Raw genomic sequence first — 25,152 nt, forward strand, 5'->3', positions numbered from 1 at the left:
CAGGCCCTATGTTCCTCCTTCAGTCCTCGTGTTCCTCCTTCAGTCCTCGTGCTCCTCCTTCAGGCCCCGTGTTCCTCCTTCAGTCCTCGTGTTCCTCCTTCAGTCCTCGTGTTCCTCCTTCCAGGCCTCGTGTTGCTCCTCTTTCCAGTCCTCGTGTTCCTCCTTCAGGCCTCCTCGTGTTCCTCCTTCAGGCCTCGTGTTCCTCCTTCAGGCCCCGTGTTCCTCCTTCAGGCCCCGTGTTCCTCCTTCAGTCCTCGTGTTCCTCCTTCAGGCCGGTGCTCCGAGTAATGACGGCTACTTTAACCCACCTCCCAGTACGTCTTCCAGGACTGGCTGGAAACATTAACACGAGGCCTGGTAGAATGTGGTTCTCGTTCCAGCCCAGAGAATCAATACGAATTCCAGGACGAACAGCAACGTGAAGAATTTTAAAGCATTGGTTGAAGGAGAGGAAGATAGATGGTGGTGTTGGAGGAGAAGAAGAGGAGGGTGGTGAAGGGGGATGAGGAGGAGGAGGAGAAGAAGGGAAGGGAGGAGGAGGAGGAGAAGAAAGTGGGGATGAAGAGGATGAGGAATAGGAGGAGGAGGAGGACGAAGAGGAGGAGGAGGAGGAGGGTGTAGGATGGTATAGGTGAGGCAGAGGAGGAGGAACACTGACCCGGTTTACCCATCATCATCTTCAGGTCATCTCTCATTAGCGATTAAATCTCCGCGATTGTTTTCCTTGATGACACTAACTGAGGTAGACAGCTAGTTACTATTCTATTTATCTATCTATATTATCAATCTCTCTATCTACATATCAATCTACATATCTATATATACCTACGTGTGCCTCTCTATCTATTTATTTACAAACTTTCTTCTGAGTTACGCTAAGGTGACCAATAGAAAAGAAGAAAAATAAAATACGCTCGTAGTCCCCAAAACAAAAACACACTAAGGCTTCGGGCATCACAGGAAACCCGCTTTCACTCTGTCTTTCCTCTATAATGATGTACTCAGATATTACAACACTCTCTCGTGAGTATTTTACAGATTATATTCTCCCCGGGGAAAAAAAAAACTCTCTCTCTCTCTCCAAGCCAGATCATCAAAAAAGATTAGTTGGTTTAGTTCAGTGTCGTTCCTAGCGGGATGGAAGGGGAGTGGAGTTAGACGCCTTAACATTCACATGTGTTCGTGGTCGCTTATACTCCGGTTACTCGGCATTTAATTGTATTTGATCGTTTATATTTCGGTTCCTTGGCATTTAAGTCTCTATCTGGTCGCTTATACTCAAGATTCGATGGGATTTAACACTCAATAATCTCCTATGATTCTTTTATATTTTGTTCATTTATTTTGTTCTTGTATTTTTAGTTGTTATTGATATTTATAGCAGGAATTGATAGGGAAAAATTCAAGTGTTCAACTATGCTCAGAGAGAGAGAGAGAGAGAGAGAGAGAGAGAGAGAGAGAGAGAGAGAGAGAGAGAGAGAGACAAAACTACTAAAGAATCTGCCTTTGTCTGTGTCTGTCTTTGTGGTGTCACCCCTTGTACACCACACCTTGAACACCACCCCTCTTGATCACACCACCTTGTACACCACACCTTGAACACCACCCCTCTTGATCACACCACCTTGTACACCACACCTTGAACACCCCCCCTCTTGATCACACCACCTTGTACACCACCACCTTGAACACCACCACCTTGTTCCCACCTTGTACACCACCACCTTGTACACCCCCATGTACCCTCCATGTACACACCACCTTGTACACCCCTTGTACACCACCACCTTGTACACCACCTTGTTCACCCCCTTGTACCACCTTGTACACCCCCTTGTACACCACCACCTTGTACACCCCTTGTACACCACCTTGTTCACCCCTTGTACACCACCAACCTTGTTCACCCAGCATAATAAGAATACAGTATTGAGTAAGATGAAGCAGCCATTAGGTAGGACTACACACGTTAATATTCAGGAGGCAGTGAAGGTAACCCACCAGGTACCTGCATTTTAATCACCCAGTCGACCAACACCTGTCCGGCACCTACCTTGTGTCAGGGCAGGAAATGACTTCAATATGTGATATAATATTGAGGGTGGGTAAGGTATATGCCCAGGTTTTAAATGGGTACGTACAGTATTGTGTCCTGGGTATTCTTTTTATTTTTCCAGTCCTCTTTGTATTACCATCCCTCATCCCGCAGTTATTACACCATCCCTATATCTTGCCTGTTCCACCACTCTCAGTTCTTACTCTCACCAATTTTCTACCATCTCCCTTATTCCTTCCTCTTCCAACACCCTCCACCTCTCTTTTCCACCCTCTTCCATCCCCCTATCCTTGACACCTCTTCCACCACTCTCACTACCCTCTCTCCCCTTCCCACCCCCTTCACCCCTTATCTTGACACCTCTCAGGCATTCTTCATCCTTCTTTTCCTGCCATCATTAGCGTATTAGATGACGGTGTGGTCTCTTGATGAATGTACCAAGTTCCTCCCCACCATCCACCCACCCACCACCCACCCCCACCCCCCATCCCAGCCATCATCTCCCACTCACCCACGTGCTCATTCACCCTCTATCCACTCACCCAGCTTCCCATTTATTCAACCCATCCACCCTCCTTACCACCCACCTATCACCCACTTATTCCGCCCACTCACCTATACCCAGTCACCCAGGTCTTGTGTAGGTATTATAATCTGTCGCTTTTAATTTCTACGGAATGGTTACTGTGTAGTGTTCAATGTGTGTGTGTGTGTGTGTGTGTGTGTGTGTGTGTGTGTGTGTAAGACAAACAGGACGTCGGATTGACAGATGGACAGGTTATCGATACACACACACACACACACACACACACACACAACACCAAGAACAATCAACACAGCTCACCCTCTGGGCCAACACATCACCTGAGGTAACGGAGAGAGGGAGAGAGAGGAGGGAGGGAGGGAGGAGGAGAGTGGGAGGAAAGAAACGGAAGAAAGAGGTAGAGATGGAAGCAAAGGGAAGTGGAGAGCCCGCAGAGGGGTGGAGTAAGGAGGGTGGGAGGTGAGGGAGGGAGGTAGATGAGGAGGTATAGGTAGAGGAGGAGATCAAAATCACAATCGCTCCTCACCACCACAACTACCAATACAAACAAAAGAGAGGAGGAGGAAGGAAGAGTGGAAGGAGGAAGAGGAGGAGGTAGGAGAAAGAGTTAAGAACAGTAGAAGTAGGAGGAGGAGAAAGAGTAGTAAGAGGAGGGAGTGGTGTGGGCAGGTGGATAACCAGGTAAATTCATATTGTTAATCAACAATACCTGTGAGGCAATATAACTCATAAGAGATACGGTCCCCTGTTTATCTAAGGCTTTTTTTATTATTATTTTTTCATAACAGTTTCCGGTGAGAGTAACAAAGAACTTTCCTTTTGATCATATTACAAAGTCGATCCAGTTTGTCTCTCTCTCTCTCTCTCTCTCTGTAGCGGCAAGTGTGTGTGTGTGTGTGTGTGTGTGTGTGTGTGTGTGTGTGTGTGTGTGTGTGTGTGTGTGTGTGTGTGTGTGTGTGTGTGTGTTATTCTTCCAGGGGGTATTATAATAAACTCGTTTGGCTCACAGGTAAAAGTCTGCTACTAATTGAATGCACTGAACACCTGACACCAATTTTTTGAAGAAGAAAAAGAATGTCAGAGTTGAGGAGACCTTGGCCAATACCTGTCTGACTATGTGTATGTATGTATGTATGTATTGATGTATGTATGTATGTATGTATGTATGTATGTATGTATGTATGTATGTATGTATGTATCGATGTATGTATGTATGTATGTATGTCATCATTTAAGTTACTTCAATATGAATCACTTTTTTACCTCAACGCGTAATGAGGTATTCTTGACGCAAACACCACCACCATCACCAACCAACACTACCATTTCCTCCCTCACCACCATTCCTCCCTCACCACCATTTCCTCCCTCACCACCAACCACAATCACCACAATCCTTTCTTCTTCTTCCTCCTTCTCTCAAGTGACTCCTCCCCCCTCCTGCAGTGACCTCCCCACCTCCTGCCAGTGACCCTCCTCCTTCTCCTCGTCCTCCCTCAAGTGACCCCCACCCCCTCCTGCAGTGACCCTCCCCCCTCCTGCAGTGACCCTCCCCTTCCTGCACAGTGACCCTCCTCCTTCTCTCGTCCTTCTCTCAGTGACCCTCCCCCTCCTGCAGTGACCTCCCCCTTCCTGCACAGTGACCTCCTCCTTCTCCTCCGTCCTTCTCTCAAGTGACCCCCACCTCCTGCAGTGACCTCCCCCCTCCAGCACAGTGACCCCTCCCCTTCCTGCACAGTGACCCTCCTCCTCCCCTCGTCCTTCTCTCAGTGACCTCCCCTCCTGCAGTGACCCCTCCCCTCTTGAACAGTGACCTCCTCCTTCTCCTCCTCCTCCTCGTCCTTCTCTCAAGTGACCTCCCCCTCCTGGACCTCCCCTCCCTGCGCCCTCCTCCTTCCCTCGTCCTTCTCTCAAGTGACCCTCCCCCTGCAGTGACCCCTCCCCTCCTGCAGTGACCCTCCCCCCCCTGCAGTGACCCTCCTCCACCCCTCCTCCTCCTCCTCCCGTGGCCCCTCCCCCTCCTGCAGTGACCCTCCTCCTCCCCCCTCCTCCTCCTCTCAAGTGACCCCCCTCCCCTCTTGCAGTGACCGCCTTAAGCTTCTCCGGTCAGCAGAGCCCTCTGGTGAGAAGTTAAACGAACAGTGACTACCTTTACTGTTGCCTTTTGCTGCTCTCTCTCTCTCTCTCTCTCTCTCTCTCTCTCTCTCTTCTGTCTGTCTGGAGAGAAGAAAGAGAGAGTGGTAATATAAACCAAATCGAATCAATCAGGTGTAATACAGGTGACCGGTATTACCTTATAAAAAAAGAGACATTAATTAAGGTGACAAACAGGTATTTTTCTTCTTGTCTCTAATGTTTATATTTCCCCTCGAGGATGTAATAACGTTTGAGAGAGAGAGAGAGAGAGAAGTAAAAGATAATTAAATATAAAGACCTAACCTCTACTCCTACCTAACCTAACCTAACCTACCCTACCTAACCTACCCCTAACCTAACCTAACCACCTCTAATAAAAAAATAAATAAATAAACACCCACAAACGAACCATCAATCAATCAAACAAACAAACAAACACAAACGACCAGATAATTGTTGTAGTTCACATTAAACACAGGTGAATGTTCCTTGACCTACCTGTGTGCTACTCAATTAAGACCCCGACCAGCCAGGTGATAAACAAACGCACTTTAGAGAGGCTAATCACTCCATACCTTTTAAATCGTCCTCCTCCCTCCTCCTCCCCATCCCTTCCTCCCCTCCCCTTGTCCAGTAAGTCATCCTCTTCTCCCCACTATTTGAGGGAGAGGGAGGAGAGGAGGAAGGGTAGAGGGAGGTGTTGGAATTGGAGAGTAAGAGGGAGGGAAGAGGAGGAGGGAAGGTGATGGAGTTAAAGGAGGTGATAAGGAAGGAAGGAAGGAGGTAAAGCTATGAAGGAGATGGAAGAGGGAGAGAAGAGGAGAGTGGGATGGCATGTATAGAAGAACAGAGGTTGAAGTGAGAGGGGCGGAGATGGAACAGAGAAAGAGATGGAACAGAGAAAGAGATGGAACAGAGAAAGATGGAACAGAGAAAGAGATGGAACAGAGAAAGAGATGGAACAGAGAAAGAGATGGAACAGAAAGAGATGGAACAGAGAAAGAGAGGGAACAGAGAAAGAGATGGAACAGAGAAAGAGATGGAACAGAAAAGAGAGAACAGAAAGAGATGGAACAGAGAAAGAGATGGAACAGAAAGAGATGGAACAGAAAGATGGAACAGAAGAGAGAACAGAGAAAGAATAGAGAGAAAGATGGAACAGAAAGATGGAACAAGAAAGAGATGGAACAGAGAAAGAGATGGAACAAAGAAAGAGATGGAACAGAGAAAGAGATGGAAGGCAGGTAGGTGGAACTAAGAGAAAAAGAGAGGAGGAGGGGGGATAAGAAGGGCTACAGGGATAGGAGATGGAACAGAAGAGGAACAGTAAATAAAGGAAGGCAAGAGTGAAGGAGATGAAGGAGGTGAGAAGGAGGTGGAGGGAGAGGCTGGAGGCATCAACTCGCCCTTGTGGTAACTGTTAATACCTCCAGCCATGGCCTTGTGTGGTATAAATGTCCCCCACCTCCCACCCCATCTCTCCTTCTTACCCCCAACCAACCCCACCTCCCCCATACCTCCCTCCATCCCATCCCTTCCTCCCTCCCACCACCCTCATCCCTCCTCCCCCACCCCATCCTCCATCCCTCTCTCTCAGGTGTGGTGCTGGAGGTGGGTGGGTGGAGTGGGTGGTGGAGTGGAGGTAGGTGAGTGACGGAGACAGAGCTACATTACCCTCACGCATGAGGAATCATGTTCACCTCCTGTAAATTAGCAAATGGTGCATAATTGAAGGACTCAGGCGTAGGACCGTCCAGCGGGGATAGTGCCCTCTTAAGTAAAAGGAACCCAAGTGGAGGATTTTTTTTTCTCTTTTTCCATAAGGTATTGAAGGTGGTGAATTTGATCGTTAATTGAATTATTGAAATGTATAATATTATTTTTTTTTTTGCATAAGGAATTAGTTGATGTTTAAGTTATATTTCCATTATGTCTCAACACATTACGTATAGATGGTGAGCTAATATTTTTTTTTCATCCCTATAAACCACAAACGAAGATGGTGACTTAAGCTGCATACATTACCACGACGATGAGCTACACAAACGCCTGAATTCTTACTCCTACAGCTCTGCGGCTCCCCCACCCCTCATACCCCTACTGACTCCTCCTGACTCCCCACCCCTCACACACACCTTGCAGCTCATGACTCCTCCACCCCTCCATACACGACTCCCCACCCCTCCCACATACCCTGCAGCTCACCTGTGACTCCTCCTTCTACCCCTGACTCTCTGGCTCCCCACCCCTCCACATGCCCCTACAGGCTCACCTGTGACTCCCCACCCCTCACATACCATACCCCAGCTCTGCTGACTCCCTCCACCTCCACATTCCCCTGGCTCCCCCACCCTCCACATACCCCTACTGACTCCTGTGACTCCCCACCCCTTACATACCCCTCCCCACTCACCTGGCTCCCCCCTCCCCATCATCAGCAACAATTCACTCTCTGTGCTATTAAAACTGTGGACTCCCAGTCACTTTCTCGTGAAATTATCAGTTTCCAAGGAAGATATTTCAGGATTTGCAACAGTGTGGTGTGATTGTTGTTGTTGCTATTATTGTTGCTGTTGGTGTGTTGTTGTTAGTGTTGTTGTTGGTGGTGTTGTTATTTGTTGTTAGTGTTGTTGCTGATGTTGTTGTTGTTTTGTTGCTGCTTCTGTTGTAGTTGTTGTTGTTGTTGTTGCATGGGTTGTTTGTTTTAGAGCTTACAACAGGTGAAGGAAGATGATGAAGGTGATAACAGGTGAAATTTGTTAACATAGGATTAGTTTAGTCTGTATCCCTGATTATTTTGGTCAGTCATTAGAATATATGACTCCTGTTTTACATCCTAAACCTAACCTAACCTAACCTAACCTAACATGACCTAACATGACCTAACCTAAAATGACCTGACCTGACCTGACCTAACCTAAAATGACCTGACCTGACCTAACCAATAGAATCATCAGAATACAACATTTCTGAACCAATAACTGAAAGGCTTTAATAATTATAGCGGTAATACCAGAATGACAGGCTGAAGAAGAAGAACAAGAACACCACCATAAAGAAGAAGAACAAGAAGAAAACAAGAACAATAACAACAACAACAACAACATCAAGGCTATGTAATTTCTCCACAGGTGCGCCATGCTTTACCTGCAGGGCTTGGGGGACCGTAATACCAAGACACTGTACTGGACAGATACCTCAATATATAAACACATTATTATTATTATGGAATTCTGGCATTAAAAGACAAAAAAATATATTTATACAGGATGTCCATAAACGATTACCCTGACTAAACATGAGACCATACTGTTTTATAGGGTAATGATTTTTGGTCACCCTGTATATCCAAGGCGTTGCTGTATTGATGTGTGGCGTCGACAATTGATACAAAAGACTATGGTTCGAATCCCAAGGTCTTATCTAAGTGAATAATCTAAATAATTGTGTAGTTTGTAGTGTGAAGTGCTAGGTGTTGAAGTTATTAGAGGCGGGTACTGTACGTAGTGAGGTAATAGAGAGCAATAATAATAACACTAAAATTAACGATAATAACAAGGATAATAATAGAATACAATGAAATGAAACCTAATCACCAACAAGAGAAACAATAATAACATAAATCAACAACAAAAACTAAAACGACAACAACAACAACAACAACAGCAGTACCACCACCACAACCTCCACAACACCACCACCAACAACACCACCACAACACCACCACAACACCACCACCACCAACAACAACACCACCAACAACCACACCACCACCACCTACACCACCACCACCACCCACAACACCACCACACCACCACCACCACCACCACACCACCCACCCACCACAACCCCACCACCACCACCACCACCACCACCACCACAACCTCACAACACCACCACCTCTACACCACCACCAACAACACCACCACCACCACAACACCACACACCACAACACCACCACCACCACAACACCACCACAACACCACACCACCACCACCAAGCTCCACCAACACCATATCTTCACAAACAAAAAATATACAATTACCAGGTACGTAATTTTATAGGAAAATAACCTAATGATACTAATTTGCTAAACATGTAAAAAAAAACAATAGAGCCTGGAAGCAACTACAGAGTATAGGTTGGATTTCATATGGTCCAGCTCTTAATTTCCAGCTGTCTGTCTGTCTGTCTGTCTGTCTGTCTATCTATCTGTTTTTGTCTGTCTTTCGTGTCTGTCTGTTTTGCTGTCTGTCTGTTTTCTGTCTGTCTGTCTGTTTTTTGTCTGTCAGTCTGTCTGTTTTTTGTCTGTCAGTCTGTCTGTTTTTGTCTGTCAGTCAGTCTGTTTTTGTCAGTCTGTCTGTTTTTTCTGTCAGTCTGTCTGTTTTTGTCTGTCAGTCTGTCTGTTTTCTGTCTGTCTCTCTGTCTGTTTTCTGTCTGTCTGTCTGTCTGTTTCTGTCTGTCTGTTTCGTGTCTGTCTGTTTTCTGTCTGTCTGTTTTGCTGTCTGTCTGTTTTCTGTCTGTCTGTCTGTTTTTTGTCTGTCAGTCTGTCTGTTTTTGTCTGTCAGTCTGTCTGTTTTCTGTCTGTCTGTCTGTCTGTTTTTTCTGTCAGTCTGTCTGTCTGTTTTCGTGTCTGTCTGTTTTCTGTCTGCCTGTTTCTGTCTGTCTGTCTGTCTGTTTTTGTCTGTCTGTCTGTCTGTTTTTCTGTCTGTCTGTCTGTCTTTTTCTGTCTGTCTGTCTGTCTGTTTTTTGTCTGTCTGTCCTGTTTTTCTGTCTGTCTGTCTGTCTGTTTCTGTCTGTCTGTCTGTCTGTTTTCTGTCTATACTGTTTGTGTCTGCCTCTCACTCCACGTTCTCCTGCTCTTGACAGGTTCTAAAGCCTCTTCCTCCTCCTCCTCCTCCTCCTCTCCTTCTCATTCTTTTTCCTCTCCTCCTCCTCTTTCTCCTTCTCACCCTCTTTCTTTTTCTCCTCATCCTCAATCCCCCTACACCTCCTCCTCCTCCTCCTCCTCCTCCTCCTCCATTTCCTCTTTGACCTCCTTCTTCTCCTCCTCCTCCTCCTCCTACCTCTCGACTTTCTTCTCCTCCCTTCTCCACAACCCCCTAGTTCTCCTCCTTTCTCCTTCTACACCTCCTCCTCCTCCTCCTCCTCCACCCAGACCTCCCTCCTCCCACCCAGACCTCCTCCACCCAGACCTCCTCCTCCTCCCTCCTCCTCCTCCCTTCTCCTCTTTGACCTTCTTCTCCTCCTCCTCCTACCTCTCGACTTTCTTCTCCTCCACCTTCTCCACAATCCCCTAGTTCTCCTACACCTCCTCCTCCTCCTCCTCCTCCTCCACCCAGACCTGCATTTGACAGTCCACACTTTCCCATTTGCAAAGTCAGGGACCAGTTTCCAGCTGGGTGGACTGGGGGTGCCCCGAGATCGAACCAGCTACCCTTAGGCCAGGAAGTGAACGATATACCCACTGGACACGCACCCCACATTAATACGTCAATACATACATACATACATACATACATACATACATACATACATACATACATACATACATACATACATACATACATACATACATACATACATACATACATACATACATACATACATACATACTAGCCAGCTTCACCTTGGGCATCTCTACAGAGCATCCTGAGGTAACCCATGAATGACCTGTTGTAAATAACTGAGACTTCTACCCTGAGGCGACGTTGGTGGAGGGTGTGGGAGGTGAGGGGGATAGAAGGATAGAAAGGGGATAGGATAGGGGATAGGTAGATAGATGGTTAGATGGATGAGGCAACAAAAACAAGATTTATTCCCTGTGTGGTAGTAGTTGTTGTGGTGGTAGTAGTGTGGTAGTAGTTGTGGTGGTGAGTAGTAGTGTGGTAGTAGTGGTAGTAGTTGTGGTGGTAGTAGTAATATTAGTGGTGAGTGGTGGTGGTAGTATGGTGGTAGTGGTGGTGTATTAGTGGTGGTAGTAGTGGTGGTGGTAGTGATAATTGAAGTAGTGTGGTGGTAGTGGTGTTGGTGGTATTGGTGGTGGTGGTAGTGGTGGTGGTGGTGGTGGTAGTAGTTTTAGTGGTAGTGGTGGTGGTAGTAGTGGTGGTGTGTGGTAGCAGTGGTGGTGGTAGTAGCAGTAGTGGTGGTGGTAGTAGTGGTGGTGGTAGTAGTAGTGGTGGTAGTATTAGTATTGGTGGTGGTAGTAGTAATTAATTGTTGGTAGTAGTGGTAGTAGTAGTAGTAGTGGTGGTGGTGGTGGTAGTAGTAGTAGTCGTGGTAGTAGTAGTCGTGGTGGTAATAGTAGTGGTGGTAGGTGGTGAGTGGTGGTGGTAGTGATTGGTTGGTGGTGGTGGTAGTTGAGTTGGTGGTGGTGGTGGTTGGTAGTTGGTGAGTAGTGAGTGGTGGTGAGTAGTGAGTTGGTGGTTAGTTGGTGGTGGTGGTGGTGTGGTGGTAGTGATGGTTGTGGTGGTGGTAGTGGTGTGGTAGTGGTGGTGGTGGTGGTAGTTGGTGGTTGATGGTTGGTGATGGTGGTGGTGGTGGTGGTGTGGTGGTGGTGGTGGTGGTGTGTGGTGTGGTGTTGGTGGTTAGTTGTGGTTGAGTTGGTGGTGGTAGTGGTGGTGGTGGTGGTGAGTGGTGAGTGGTGGTGGTTGGTGGTTGTTGGTTGTTGGTGGTTGGTGGTAGTGGTAGTGGTAATTGGTGGTGGTGGTGAGATTGGTGGTGGTGGTGGTGGTGGTATTGGTAGTAGTTGATGATTGGTGGTAGTGGTGGTGGTGGTGGTTGGTGGTGGTTGTGTTGTAGTTGTGTTAGTGTGGTGTTGTTGATTGGTGGTGGTGGTGGTGAGTGGTAATTGATGGTGGTTGATTGTTGGTTAGTTGGTGGTAGTTAGTGGTAGTGGTAGTAATTAGTTGGTTGTGGTGGTGGTGGTGGTGTGTTGTGGTGATTGTTGTGGTGGTGGTGGTGGTGGTTGGTGGTGGTGGTGGTGGTGGTAGTGGGTGGTGGTGGTGGTAGTAGTAGTGGTGGTGGTGGTGGTCGTTGAAGTGGTAATAATAGTGGTGGTAGTAGTAGTCGTGGTGGTAGCAGTAGTAATAGTAGTAATGTTATGGTTACTCTGATTGGAAGGAATAAGTTATTGGTAGATGGATAGTGCAATAAGAGAAGAGAGAGGAACTTGTCGCACGAGCTTATTTCCTGCCTGTCGGGTGCTGTCGGGTGCTGTCGGGGTGTTTATAATCTGGTTACAGGAGCGTTATCTTAGGGTGTTAAAAGTCGCCCTGTTTATTGTGTGTGTGTGTGTGTGTGTGTGTGTGTGTGTGTGTGTGTGTGTGTGTGTGTGTGTGATTTTATCTATCATACATTGTTTATTTATCGTCTATTCTTCTTCTTCCTTTCCTCCTCCTCTTCTCGTATTATTACAAAACCTCCTCCTCCTCCTCCTCCTCCTCCTCCCACATGACCCGCCCGAAGCATCACGGTCTGCAGAAACCCTCGGGAGGTGAGGCCACTACCACCTCTCTCTCTCTCTCTCTCTCTCTCTCTCTCTCTCTCTCTCTCTCTCTCTCTCTGTCTCGTTGTCTCTCTCTCGCTGTCTCTCTCTGCCTTTGTCTCTCAGGCTATCTCTCTCTCTCTCTCCTCTTCCTCACTTTCTTCCATCTTCCATTCTCTCTCTCTCTCTCTCTCTTCCTCACTTCTTCCATCTTCCATTTCTTTCCTCTCTCTCTCTCTCTCTCTCTCTCTCTCTCTCTCCTCGTGGTGCTGCAACATCACAGGGTAATTGCATGTTGCCCGTTTACCCCATCATATATATTAGTCGTGGAGGCTCCAGATTCGTCGTTTTTGTAGGCTCGTTTTTAAGTTGTCGTCGTCACTTCCGTTCGTGGCAGCCAGTGGTGTTCCTCCGCTCTTGTTATTGTCGTTGTTCTTGTTATTGTCGTTATCAGATGCCTGCCTTGTGTGGGCTAACGACAGGTGAAATGTTTCCCTAGTGTTCTGATGGGTTTACTGGTGTTCTGATGGGTTTACTGGTGTTCTGATGGGTTTACTGGTGTTCTGATGGGTTTACTGGTGTTCTGATGGGTTTACTGGTGTTCTGATGGGTTTACTAGTGTTCTGCAGCTGCTCTCTCTCTCTCTCTCTCTCTCTCTCTCTACCTATCAGACTTGGGGTGATTAAGTTTATAATTTTACTAGTGAAATTAAGTTAATTTGCATTTTTTTTCAGTTAAGTTAACGAGATTTTTTTTAACATTAAATAATTAAATTAAAATATTTTCGATTAAGTTAACCAGTCTGTGTTAAATTTGCTTAAGGAAAGTTTTATGTGGACTAAATAACTTAATATCGTGTAAATGTTTTCCATAAGAGTCAATGATCACTGTAGTTGAATAGTGAGGCAGTCTGAGACACTACTTCCTTGGTGTGAATAAATCTTGAGAAAAAATAATAAAAAAAATTCTCGACTTCTTTTTTATTTTTACTCAACTTTTTTTTTCATTTTCTTACTTGAAAAATTATATCACGATAAGATAAGAATTTTACATATCAAATAAATAATAGTCAATAAAAGTTTAAACTCAGACTTTTTCATTACAAACTTAAAACACTTTATAATGGATACTCAAATGACTTATAGTATATTATTTGATATTTTTTCTAAGTAGCTAAGTATTATTTCCAAAGTTAACTAGTTAAGCTAAGTTAATTAATTGCCCCATGCTATCTATCTATCTAATCACCCATAATTATCAATCTACTCACGTCACTAGACACAATAATTCCTCGATCGTTACCAAACCCCTCGAAAAAAAGGTTAGGTTAGGTTAGGTTAGGTTCAACAATAAATGAATCACCAACAACACAAACTATTAGGCTGAATGAATCACCAACAAGACTAAATGAATCACCAACAATATTAAATAAATCACCAACAAGACTAAACGAATCACCAACAATACTAAACGAATCACCAACAATACTAAATAAATCACCAACAATATTAAACGAATCACCAACAAGACTAAACGAATCACCAACAATACTAGACGAATCACCAACAATACTAAATAAAGCACCAACAATACTAAACGAATCACCAACAATACTAAACGAATCACCAACAATACTAAACGAATCACCAACAATACTAAACGAATCACCAACAATACTAAATAAATCACCAACAATACTAAACGAATCACCAACAATATTAAATAAATCACCAACAAGACTAAACGAATCACCAACTCAGACTAAACACAAAAAAAAAAACATCCCCACAAAGGTATATACAAGAATGCATTAATAACTAACCCAATAACTCTAGTAAAGACTCAGTACTAGCAGGATATCACGTGTAAGTACAGTACAATCATAGAACTTACATGGCCTTATGTGATTTATTTATGAACGTGTTTTTACTTTAGAGACGTGTGGGTATGTGTGTGTGCGTGTGTGTGTGTGGGTGTGTGTGTGTGTCTGGGAATTATATATGAAGGGCCAGTGAACTGTCGTGTGTGGGTGTGTAATTTGTTTATGATGTCGGGGTTTCATATATTTTCACCCCTTTCTGGATCCTAAGATGAACACCGCCATTTCCCCAGAGAGAGAGAGAGAGAGAGAGAGAGAGAGAGAGAGAGAGAGAGAGAGAGAGAGAAGGATCTTGGTCCATGTGAATCTTTCCCTTTGGATGTACAGTTAATTTGTCAGGTCACTTTCTCTTACATTTCTACTAGTATCTCTCCTCTTCTCTTCTCTTTTCTCTTTTCTCTTCTCTTCTCTTTCCTCTTCTCTCCTCTTCTCTTTTCTCTTCTCTCCTCTCCTCTCTTCTCCTCTCTCGCTCTTCTTTGACTCGCTTTAACATTTATAAAGGTCACCCAGCCATCACCACCCATGCCTTACTTTCGAGTGATTACGGATTTTTCTTACTTTCTCTCTCCCTTTCTCTTTTATCTATCTCTCTCTCTCTCTCTCTCTCTCTCTCTCTCTCTGTCGGTTCTACAGTAATACCAAACCTCTTAAATAATCGGTTCCTTAACGGTTCAGAACCACCAGTACTTCACCTTCTTTTACCGGTCACCTCCAAACACCTTCCGGTTCTTTAATTAACGACTTTAGAACCGTAATTTAAGGCATCGGATGCTATTCTGAGGTGATAATCCGGTTCTCTGTCTGTTCTATAACGGTATATAGTCAGCTTTGGTCCGGTTCTGTAATTATACCTGTTGCATACCGGTTCCACTAATGTGAGTAAATGAGTTGTTAATTACAGTACCTGACGTTCTCTATAACACCATGTCGGTTCTATAATCTCGGTTCTATAACACAAAACAATCGTCTGTTGGTTCTGTAACACCTGTCGCTACAACACCTGTCGTTTAGTGATCGGTAATGAACATCTGGCTATTGTGTAACGCTGACAGCTGCATCACCTGTGTTTTGATGCTGAGGAGCCGGTCTCCTACATCGCCCCCAGCAGGTGTACCCGGGAGGCAGGTGTACCCGGGAGGCAGGTGTACCCCGAGGGCGACCGTAATCTGTTGCAGGTAATGTCTGAGGCAAAGAGTCACAATGGCCCCGGAGAACCGCCTGAAGGGGGTGTGGGGGGCGGGGTGGGGGGGCGGGGTGGGGGGTGGGGGGGGGTTGAGGGGATAGGGTAGAAGAGGAAAGAGGATGGGAGGAAGAGGGACAAAGAGAGGAATAAGGCAAGGGAAAAAGGAAAAAAGGAGAGAAGGGGGAGAGAAGGAGGAAAAAATGATGGAGAAATGGAAATCGGAAGAGGAAGGAGAGTAAACTGGGAAAGTGAAAAAGAAAGAGAAGTAAGGGAAGGAACAGGGGAAAAGGAAAGGATGATGAGAAAAAAAGAAGCTAATGGAGGATATGGGAGAGAGAAAAGAAAAGGGAGGGAGGGGAGGGAGGGATAGAGGAAGAGGAAGAGAAAGAGTTTAGCGGAATGGAGAGGAGTTGTTGTTGTGGTGGTTATTGTAATTATCACGGTAACAGTGGTAGTAATAGTCGTTAAAACACCCTTATATACATCGTTAACCCCCACCAGGTAAAACACTGTTAACCCCCACCCAGGTAAAACACGTTAACCCCACCCAGGTAAACACGTTAACCCCACCCAGGTAAACACGTTAACCCCCTACCCAGGTAAACATGTTAAACACCCCAGATAAAACACGTTAACCCCCCACCCAGGTAAACACGTGAACCCCCCACCCAGGTAAACACGTTAACTCCCCACCCAGGTAAAACACGTTAACTTCACCCAGGTAAACACGTTAACCCCCACCCAGGTAAACATGTTAAACACCCCAGATAAACACGTTAACCCCCCACCCAGGTGAATGTTAAACCCCACCCAGGTAAAATATCGTTAACCCCCACCCAGGTAAACATTGCTTAACCCCACCCAGGTAAACACGTTAAACCCCCAGGTAAACACGTTAACCCCACCCAGGTAAACACGTTAACCCCACCCAGGTAAACACGTTAACCCCCACCCAGGTAAACACGTTAACCCCCCACCCAGGTGAATACGTTAACCCACCCAGGTAAAACACGTTAACCCCCACCCAGGTAAACACGTTAACCCCCCACCCAGGTAAAACACGTTAAACCCCCAGGTAAACACGTTAACCCCCACCCAGGTAAACACGTTAACCCCCACCCAGGTAAACACGTTAACCCCCACCCAGGTAAAAACACGTTAACCCCCACCCAGGTGAACACGTTTAAACCCCCAGGTAAACACGTTAACCCCTCACCCAGGTAAACAACACGTTAACCCCCACCCAGATAAACACGTTAACCCCCACCCAGGTAAACACGTTAACCCCACCCAGGTAAACAATTAACCCCCACCCAGGTAAAACACGTTAACCCCCACTCCAGGTAAACACGTTAACCCCTACCCAGGTAAACACGTTAACCCCACCCAGGTAAACACGTTAAACCCCAGGTAAAACACACGCGTTAACCCCCCACCCAGGTAAACACGTTAACCCCCACCCAGGTAAACACGTTAACCCCCACCCAGGTAAACACGTTAAACCCCAGGTAAACACGTTAACCCCCACCCAGGTGAACACGTTAAACACCCCAGGTAAAACACGTGTTAACCCCACCCAGGTAAACACGTTAACCCCCACCCAGGTAAACACGTTAACCCCACCCAGGTAAACACGTTAACCCTCACCCAGGTAAACACGTTAACCCCCCACCCAGGTAAACATCGTTAAACCCCAGGTAAACACGTTAACCCCCACCCAGGTAAAACACGCAATCCCCACCCAGGTAAACACGTTAACCCCCCCACCCAGGTAAACACGTTAACCCCCACCCAGGTAAAACACGTTAAACCCCCAGGTAAACACGTTAACCCCCACCCAGGTAAACACGTTAACCCCCCCCCAGGTAAACACGTTAACCCCCCAGGTAAACACATTAACTTCCCAGGCAAACACATTAACCCCCCAGGTAAACACATTAACCCCCAGGTAAACACGTTAACCCCCAGGTAAACACATTAACCCCAGGTAAACACATTAACCCCCCTGGTAAACACGTTAACCTCCCCAGGTAAAACACGTTAACCCCCAGGTAAACACGTTAACCCCAACACCCTTATATACACGTTAAACCCCCAGGTAAACACGTTAACCCCCAGGTAAACACGTTAACCCCCTCAACACCCTTTATATACACGTTAAACCCCCAGGTAAACACGTTAACCCCAGGTAAACACGTTAACCCCAACACCCTTTATATACACGTTAAACCCCCCCAGGCAAACACGTTAACTCCCCAGGTAAACACGTTAACCCCAACACCCTTATATACACGTTAACCCCCCAGGCAAACACGTTAACCCCCCAGGTAAAACACGTTAAAACCCCCAGGTAAAACACGTTAAAACCCCCAGGTAAAACACGTTAAAACCCCCAGGTAAACACGTTAACCCCCATGTAAACACGTTAACCCCCCAGGTAAACACGCTAACCCCCCAGGTAAATAACACGTTAACCCCAACACCCTTATATATACACGTTAACCCCCAGGTAAAACACGTTAACCCCCCCCAGTTAAAACACGTTAACCCAACACCCTTATATACACGTTAAAACCCCCAGGTAAATACGTTAACCCCCCAGGTAAACACGTTAACTTCAGGTAAAACACGTTAACCCCAACACCCTTTATATACACGTTAAAACCCCCCCAGGTAAACATCACGTTAATCCCCAGGTAAACACATTAACCCCCCAGGTAAACCTCACCTCACCACCACTACACAAGCAGGAACTATTACACCATTACACAACATATCTCATTCAATTATTTTTTTCCCTTCCTCAGTGAATAAGAATCATTAATGTTACTCTAAGTGAGATTAGCAATGAGGGATAATTACCCCCTCATTAGGATCATTACTGTGAGGGGAATTACCATCACTATCCAGGGGTGATTAGAGCCAGGTGTCGTCACTAGATACGACACACCTTAATTACGGGTTACTTATCGCCTTGTTGTGGCAATACTGCTCTGGCAGGGGGGGGGAGGGAAGGAAAGGGAAGGGGAGGAAAGGGAAGGGGAGGAAAGGGAAGGGGAGGGGAGGGGTTGTAAGTATACTTGAGAACGCACGACGGGGTTATTACAACATCTAACAACAGGACGATCACAACTTAATTACCTGGGTTGTAATTCATACCATTAGCCAAGGAATTATTTAATATAAACTATATACATCGTGTTAATATAACGGTGTATTAAAAAAAAAATAGTAATTCCCTCTTGTGTATAAACGTGAAATAATCTCATTTGCATAATTCAATAATAAAATTTGCATATCACTTAACAAAGGACATTGATCTAATACAAAACACAAACTCCTTTTATATATTTTCCGTAATTTATTTCTTTATATAATTTGTGAATAATTTTTCATTCTGAATTTAAAGTCTGTCGGTATATTCAACATTTTCTCTCAATCACATCAATAACATCAACCCAAACTTGCAACTACGTCAATAACATCAACCAAAATACATCTTCATCACCCACTCATCACCCACTCATCATCATCACCCAATTATCATCATCACCCAATCATCATCATCATCATATGCACAACACCTGGTTCTGTCTCTAATTAATGCCTTTGAGCAGGTGGTAAATATTAATTGAGATCTTGTACCTGTAACACCTGTGCTTAACATTGTAGACACGTAGACCCTTCCGTCCCTGACTTCAACTTGGTGTACTCCTGATCCTTGGGGAGGTGTTTGGGGGAGGTGTTTGGGGGAGGTGTCTGGGGGATGTTTGGGGAGTGTGTTTGGGGGGATGTTTGGGGAGTGTGTTTGGGGGGTGTTGGGGGGGGGTGTTTGGGGAGGTGGAGGGTGGGGGGAGGGTGTGGGGTGCTGGGGAGGGTGTGGGGGTGAAGGAGAGGTAGGGGTGAAGGAAGGAGAGTGTAGGGGGTGGAAGGGTGGAGAGTGTAGGGGTGGGAAGGAGAGTGTGGGAGGGTGGAAGGAGAGTGTAGGGGTGGAAGGAGAGTGTAGGGGTGGAAGGAGAGTGTAGGGGTGGGTGAGAGTGTAGGGGTGGAAGGAGAAGGAGAGAGTGGGGTGGGAAGGAGAAGGAGAGTGTAGGGGTGAAGGAGAAGGAGAGTGTAGGGTGGAAGGGTGGAGAGTGTAGGGGTGGAAGGGGTGGAGAGTGTAGGGGTGGAAGGGTGGAGAGTGCAGGGTGAAGGGTGGAGTAGGGGTGGAAGGAGAGTGTAGGGGTGGAAGGAGAGTGTAGGGGGGAAGGAGAGTGTAGGGGGTGGAAGGAGAGTTTAGGGGTGGGAAGGAGAGTAGGGGTGAAGGAAAGTGTAGGGGTGGAAGGAGAAGGAGAGTGTAGGGGTGGAAGGAGAAGGGAGAGTGTAGGGTGGAAGGAGAAGGTAAGTGCAGGGTGGAAGGAGAGTAGGGGTGAAGGAGAAGGAGAGTGTAAGGGTGGAAGGAGAGTGTAGGGGTGGAAGGAGAGTGTAGGGGTGGAAGGGTGGAGAGTGCGGGGGAGGATCTATAAAATACGTTTACATTATGACAAATCTTAATGAAAATCTGCTATGCAAATTTTATCTCACAGGATTTAGTGACACTCGTATATTACAAAACATTACCGAATCATTTTATATAACAATTTATTATTATTATTGTTGTTGTTGTTTTTATTATTATTATTGTTATTATTATTGTTATTATTATTATTGTTATTATTGTTATTACTGTTATTATTGTTATTATTATTGTTGTTATTATTGTTATTATTATTATTGTTATTATTGTTATTATTGTTATTATTATTATTATTGTTATTACTGTTATTGTTATTATTATTGTTATTATTATTGTTATTATTATTGTTATTACTGTTATTATTGTTATTATTGTTATTATTATTATTATTGTTATTATTGTTATTATTATTGTTATTATTATTGTTATTATTGTTATTATTGTTATTATTGTTATTATTATTATTGTTATTATTATTGTTATTGTTATTATTATTATTATTATTATTTCTTATAGTATAGATTCATAATTTATCATCTATCTTACTATATGAACGATAGAAAAATTATTACATCTTAAATATTTACCCCATAAACTTTTTTTTGTACATAAAATTCACAGACCATACAATACAAAACTCACAATAAATATTAAAAAAAAAATCCCAGGAATCTTTATTGATATTCTAATACCATTCTGTGGGTGGAAAAACCTAACCTAACCTAACCTAACCTAACCTAACCTAACCTGACCTAACCTAACCTGACCTAACCTAACCTAACCTGACCTGACCTGACCTGACCTGACCTGACCTGACCTGACCTGACCTAACCTAACCTAACCTAACCTAACCTAACCTGATGAGATCATTTTACATCCAGGGATCGTAAGCTAAGAAACAGGTAGAGAAAAAAGGTAAATCGTGGAAGGTTAAAGGGAACATGATAATTGTACGTGGGAATAAATGTGATGTTAAACGGTAACGGTGAGTGGTGGTGAGTGGTGGTGGTGAGTGGTGGTGGTGAGTGGTAATGGTGAGTGGTGGTGAGTGTGGTGGTGATGAGTAATGGTGAGTGGTGGTGGTGAGTGGTGAGGAGGTGAGTGAGTGGTGGTGGTGAGTGGTAATGAGTGAGTGGTGGTGGTGAGGTGGGTGAGTGGTGGTGGTGGTGAGTGGTGGAGGTGGTGGTGGTGGTGAGTGGTGGTGGTGGTGGTGGTGGTGGTGGTGGTGGTGGTGGTAGTGGTGGTGGTGAGTGGTGGTGGTGAGTGGTGGTGGTGAGTGGTAATGGTGAGTGGTGGTGAGTGGTAAATTAAACTACAGTAATTTAAACCACAGTAAAATAAAACCCATACCAGTAAATTAACCACAGTAAATTAAACCAAAATAAATTAAACCTAATACCAGTAAATTAAGCCACAGTAAATTAAACCCAAATAAATTTAACCTATTACCAGTAAATTATACCACAGTATATTAACCACAGTATATTAAACCAAAATATATTAAACCCAATACCAGTAAATTAAAAAACAGCAAATTAAACCCCATACCAGTAAATTAAACCACAGCAAATTAAACCCCATACCAGTAAATTAAACCCAAGTAAATTAAACCACAGTAAATTAAACCCGATACCAGTAAATTAAACCAAAGTAAAATAAACCACATGCCTGTAAATTAAACAAACGTAAACCACATACCAGTAAATTAGACCAAAGTAAATTAAACCAAACACCATTAAATAAGACCAAAATAAACCAAAGAGATTATGTATTGTAAGAATTCCAATGTAAGTGAGATAAATTCTTATTTCTATATGTGATTACGATAATTATATTACGGAACGAGTGCTTCATTTGTTATAGTACTCTCGATCATCATAATTATAGGCAATGTGGACGGGGAAATCATCAATTAACTAACCTATCCTGACCTCACTTGACCTGAAATGGCCAAACCTGACCTGACTTGACCCGAAATGGCCAAACCTGACCTGACTTGACCTAACCTGACCAAACAACACCAAAATGAATAGAATTTATGTGTCCTGTGTAGTTGAAACCTTCCGTGGATAATGATGTCAATAATTACATGTGGAATAACACGTTAGGACCGATATCTCAAGTATACAGTAATATTCTGGCGGTGGGGTGAAAAATATTAATTCATGTTTACATAAAAGATATTCGTCAAATGTAAATGTTTAAGAATGGCTGGTGAGTGATATAGTTAGAATGTTAAGTTGGCTTTTATTATTAATGAGGTTAAAGAGAGAGAGAGAATGGTTTAAACATGGAAGCAGCATTGGTTTGTTGTCATGGAGGAAGACGCTTGAATGACCCGCTGGAGAACCGGATTATTTGAAGGGTCTCTCTCTCTCTCTCTCTCTCTCTCTCTCTCTCTCTCTCTCTCTCTCTCTCTCTTCTCTCTCTCTATCTTACATACTAAAAAAGTATAAAGCTTATTAATACAAAAGTGACCACAGTTCTTAGCAAGCAAGCACACACACACACACACACACACACGAGACACGACCAAAACCAAGTCATTATCTGATATTCTGATATCCTTCTCGTCTCCTAACTAATCTCTCTACAAACATCTCTCACCAAACATCTCTCACCAAACATCCCTTACCAAACATCCCTCACCAAACATCCCTCACCAAACATCTCACCAAACATCCCATACAAACATCCCTCACCAAACATCTCTCACCAAACATCTCTCACCAAACATCCCTCACCAAACATCTCTCACCAAACATCTCTCACCAAACATCTCTCACCAAACATCCCTCACCAAACATCTCTCACCAAACATCCCTTACCAAACATCTCTCACCAAACATCTCTCACCAAACATCCCTCACCAAACATCCCTCACCAAACATCTCACCAAACATCTCACCAAACATCCCTCACCAAACATCTCTCACCAAACATCCCTCACCAAACATCTCTCACCAAACATCTCTCACCAAACACCTCTCACTAACGTCTCTCACTCTCTCATCAAGTGGTGAGTTTTTTCTCAGGGTCGTAAGTCTTGTTCTAAATAAATCAAGTCACGATTTCAACTTTTTTTTTTCCTCTACCGTTGTGATAAGTGTGTTGACGAAGCTATAGCGACCTTGGTGTTAAATGAGAGACAGAGAGAGAGAGAGAAGATTTTTCCTCTACCACCAACACCCACCCCCACAAAACCCCGTAACCATCCCACCCACACCCCACCTATGCTTCGTGGGGGCAGTTCATAATATCAACTATCACCTTTACCTGCCCCTAACCTACCTGGCCCCAACAAGACACTGCAGGCCGGAAACTGCTCCCTCTTTTTGCTATTGAGACGACGGGCAGAAAATGGACAGAACTTGTTTTAATGTCCATTCTGGGGCGAGCATAATTTATTAATATTAATCTCACTATTATCATTCTTATATTTCTTCTTTTTCTTGTTGTTTTATTATCATGGGTGGGAAGTGGTGGGGAGGGGGGATGAGGGGGAGGGTGAAAGGAGGGTGGGGATTTTTCTTAATTTTTTTTTTTAGTATTAGGTGTTGTGGAAGGTCGTGTACGTTTGTGTGTTGGGAGTTGTGTATATGTGTGTGTGTGTGTTTGTGTATGGGGGAGTTAAGTTTGAGTGTGTGTGTGTGTGTGCGCGTGTGTAGCCAGAGGGCGGCTTGATTGTTCAGGTATGACAGGTATATAAGGAGGAGGTGGACACGGTAAACAAGGAAGCTTCCAATCACTTCTGTTAACGGTAGCAGATATCACCTCCCCCCCCCTCAGGTGTGAGGGGGGGGGAGGTGATATCTGACTCTGTTATTAACTAAGAGTTCCCGTTGCTCTTGTTGCTGTATCTAACGAGTGTTGTTGTGACGTGAATATGATACCATGATCAACTAAATTTAAAGATTTTGCTGCCTTCAACCTAACCCAACCAAACCCTAACCAAAACCTAACCAAACCAAACCTAACCAAACCAAACCTAACCAAACCAAACCAAACCCTAACCAAAACCAAACCAAACCCTAACCAAAACCTAACCAAACCCTAACCAAACCAAACCAAACCCTAACCAAACCAAACCAAAACTAAACCAAACCAAACCTAACCAAACCTAACCAAAACCTAACCAAACCAAACCAAACCAAACCAAACCAAACCTAACCAAAACTAAACCAAACCTAACCAAAACTAAACCAAAACTAACCTAACCTAACCAAACCAAACCAAACCAAACCTAACCAAACCAAACCTAACCTAAGCTAACCTCCGCCTATTGCTGTCGAGTGTCTACCTCCTGTCTAGCTTATGGTCAACACTGTTATCACATCTCGCTGTGTAAATCCTCATCAATACTTTCACTTGATACAGTAATCACTTCTACTGTTAATTCTGTTACTGTTTTTTTTCTTTCTCTCCCTGTTGTTCCTGATGGTTGCCATGCTGTTGTTGAGAATTCTGTTGATTTTACCGTTTCTCTGTTGCAGTGACGTTAACCAACACTGATGAGTAAATGCCTCTATCATAAATAAAGCATTTTTTTTAGAATATAATAAAGCTTATTTTAATTTTTTTTGACAATAAGCAAAACAAATTCTACTTTTTTTTTCTTCAGAATTAGATAAAAAAACCATGTAATTCTTTAGTATTTAAGTAAAGTCAAATTCCTCTCATCCCACGGTAACACTCTCACACCGTTCACCAACACCTGCTGAACAACATTACTGAAACTCGCTGAACACGCCCGCTGAAACGAGTCCTGATTGAACTGAACACCTGTGACTAATACTGAACTTCCCGTCTGGTATTAGCAACATGACTCACGGTACTAGGTAGGTAGGTAGGTAGGTAGGTAGGTAGGTAGGTAGGTAGGTAGGTAGGTACTCCTAACCATCACCAATACTTGTACCAGATAATACTGACTACCACATCACATATTACCTATACCTGGATAATTAACCTGAGAGATATACATAAGTGAACTAGTTATGTATACCTGTATATGTATGAGTTTAGGATGATTATGTGTCTATACCAAGAAATATATTAACGACAGACTTAAATCATAAACAAAAACATAAACAAAAAAAAACAAAAAAAACAAAAAAAAACAACAAAAACAAAACGATACTTATAAATAATCACAAAATTACAGGTAGAAGCGGAAGAGGTGGCAATTTACCTAACAGGATAAATTTACTCTCAATAAATTCCATATATTAAGTCACTACTGGTTGTCTAGCCCAGGAAGAAAGGAGGGGACGGGGGGTGGCAGAGAGGGGGCAGGAGAGTTGTGCCACAAAACCTGGGTCTTAAATCCCAAGGAAGAGTGGGAGACGGCGACCACCAACAGGATACTCATAGTAT

At 44.2% G+C, this 25,152-nt stretch overlaps 1 protein-coding gene across 1 annotated transcript in view; it reads left to right on the plus strand.

Moving 5' to 3' along the window:
• The first annotated feature begins 5,570 nt into the window (after nt 1-5,570).
• The window catches only part of LOC121863165 (proteoglycan 4-like), a 39,301-nt gene continuing 19,719 nt past the window's right edge, over nt 5,571-25,152 (plus strand). The window contains exon 1 of the mRNA XM_042361652.1: nt 5,571-5,976. Within this exon, the coding sequence (XP_042217586.1) occupies nt 5,571-5,976 (406 nt within the window). The remainder of the gene's footprint in view (nt 5,977-25,152) is intronic.

This window comes from Homarus americanus, unplaced genomic scaffold, assembly GCF_018991925.1.
Source record: "Homarus americanus isolate GMGI-L3 unplaced genomic scaffold, GMGI_Hamer_2.0 scaffold16558, whole genome shotgun sequence".
NCBI lineage: Eukaryota > Metazoa > Arthropoda > Malacostraca > Decapoda > Nephropidae > Homarus > Homarus americanus.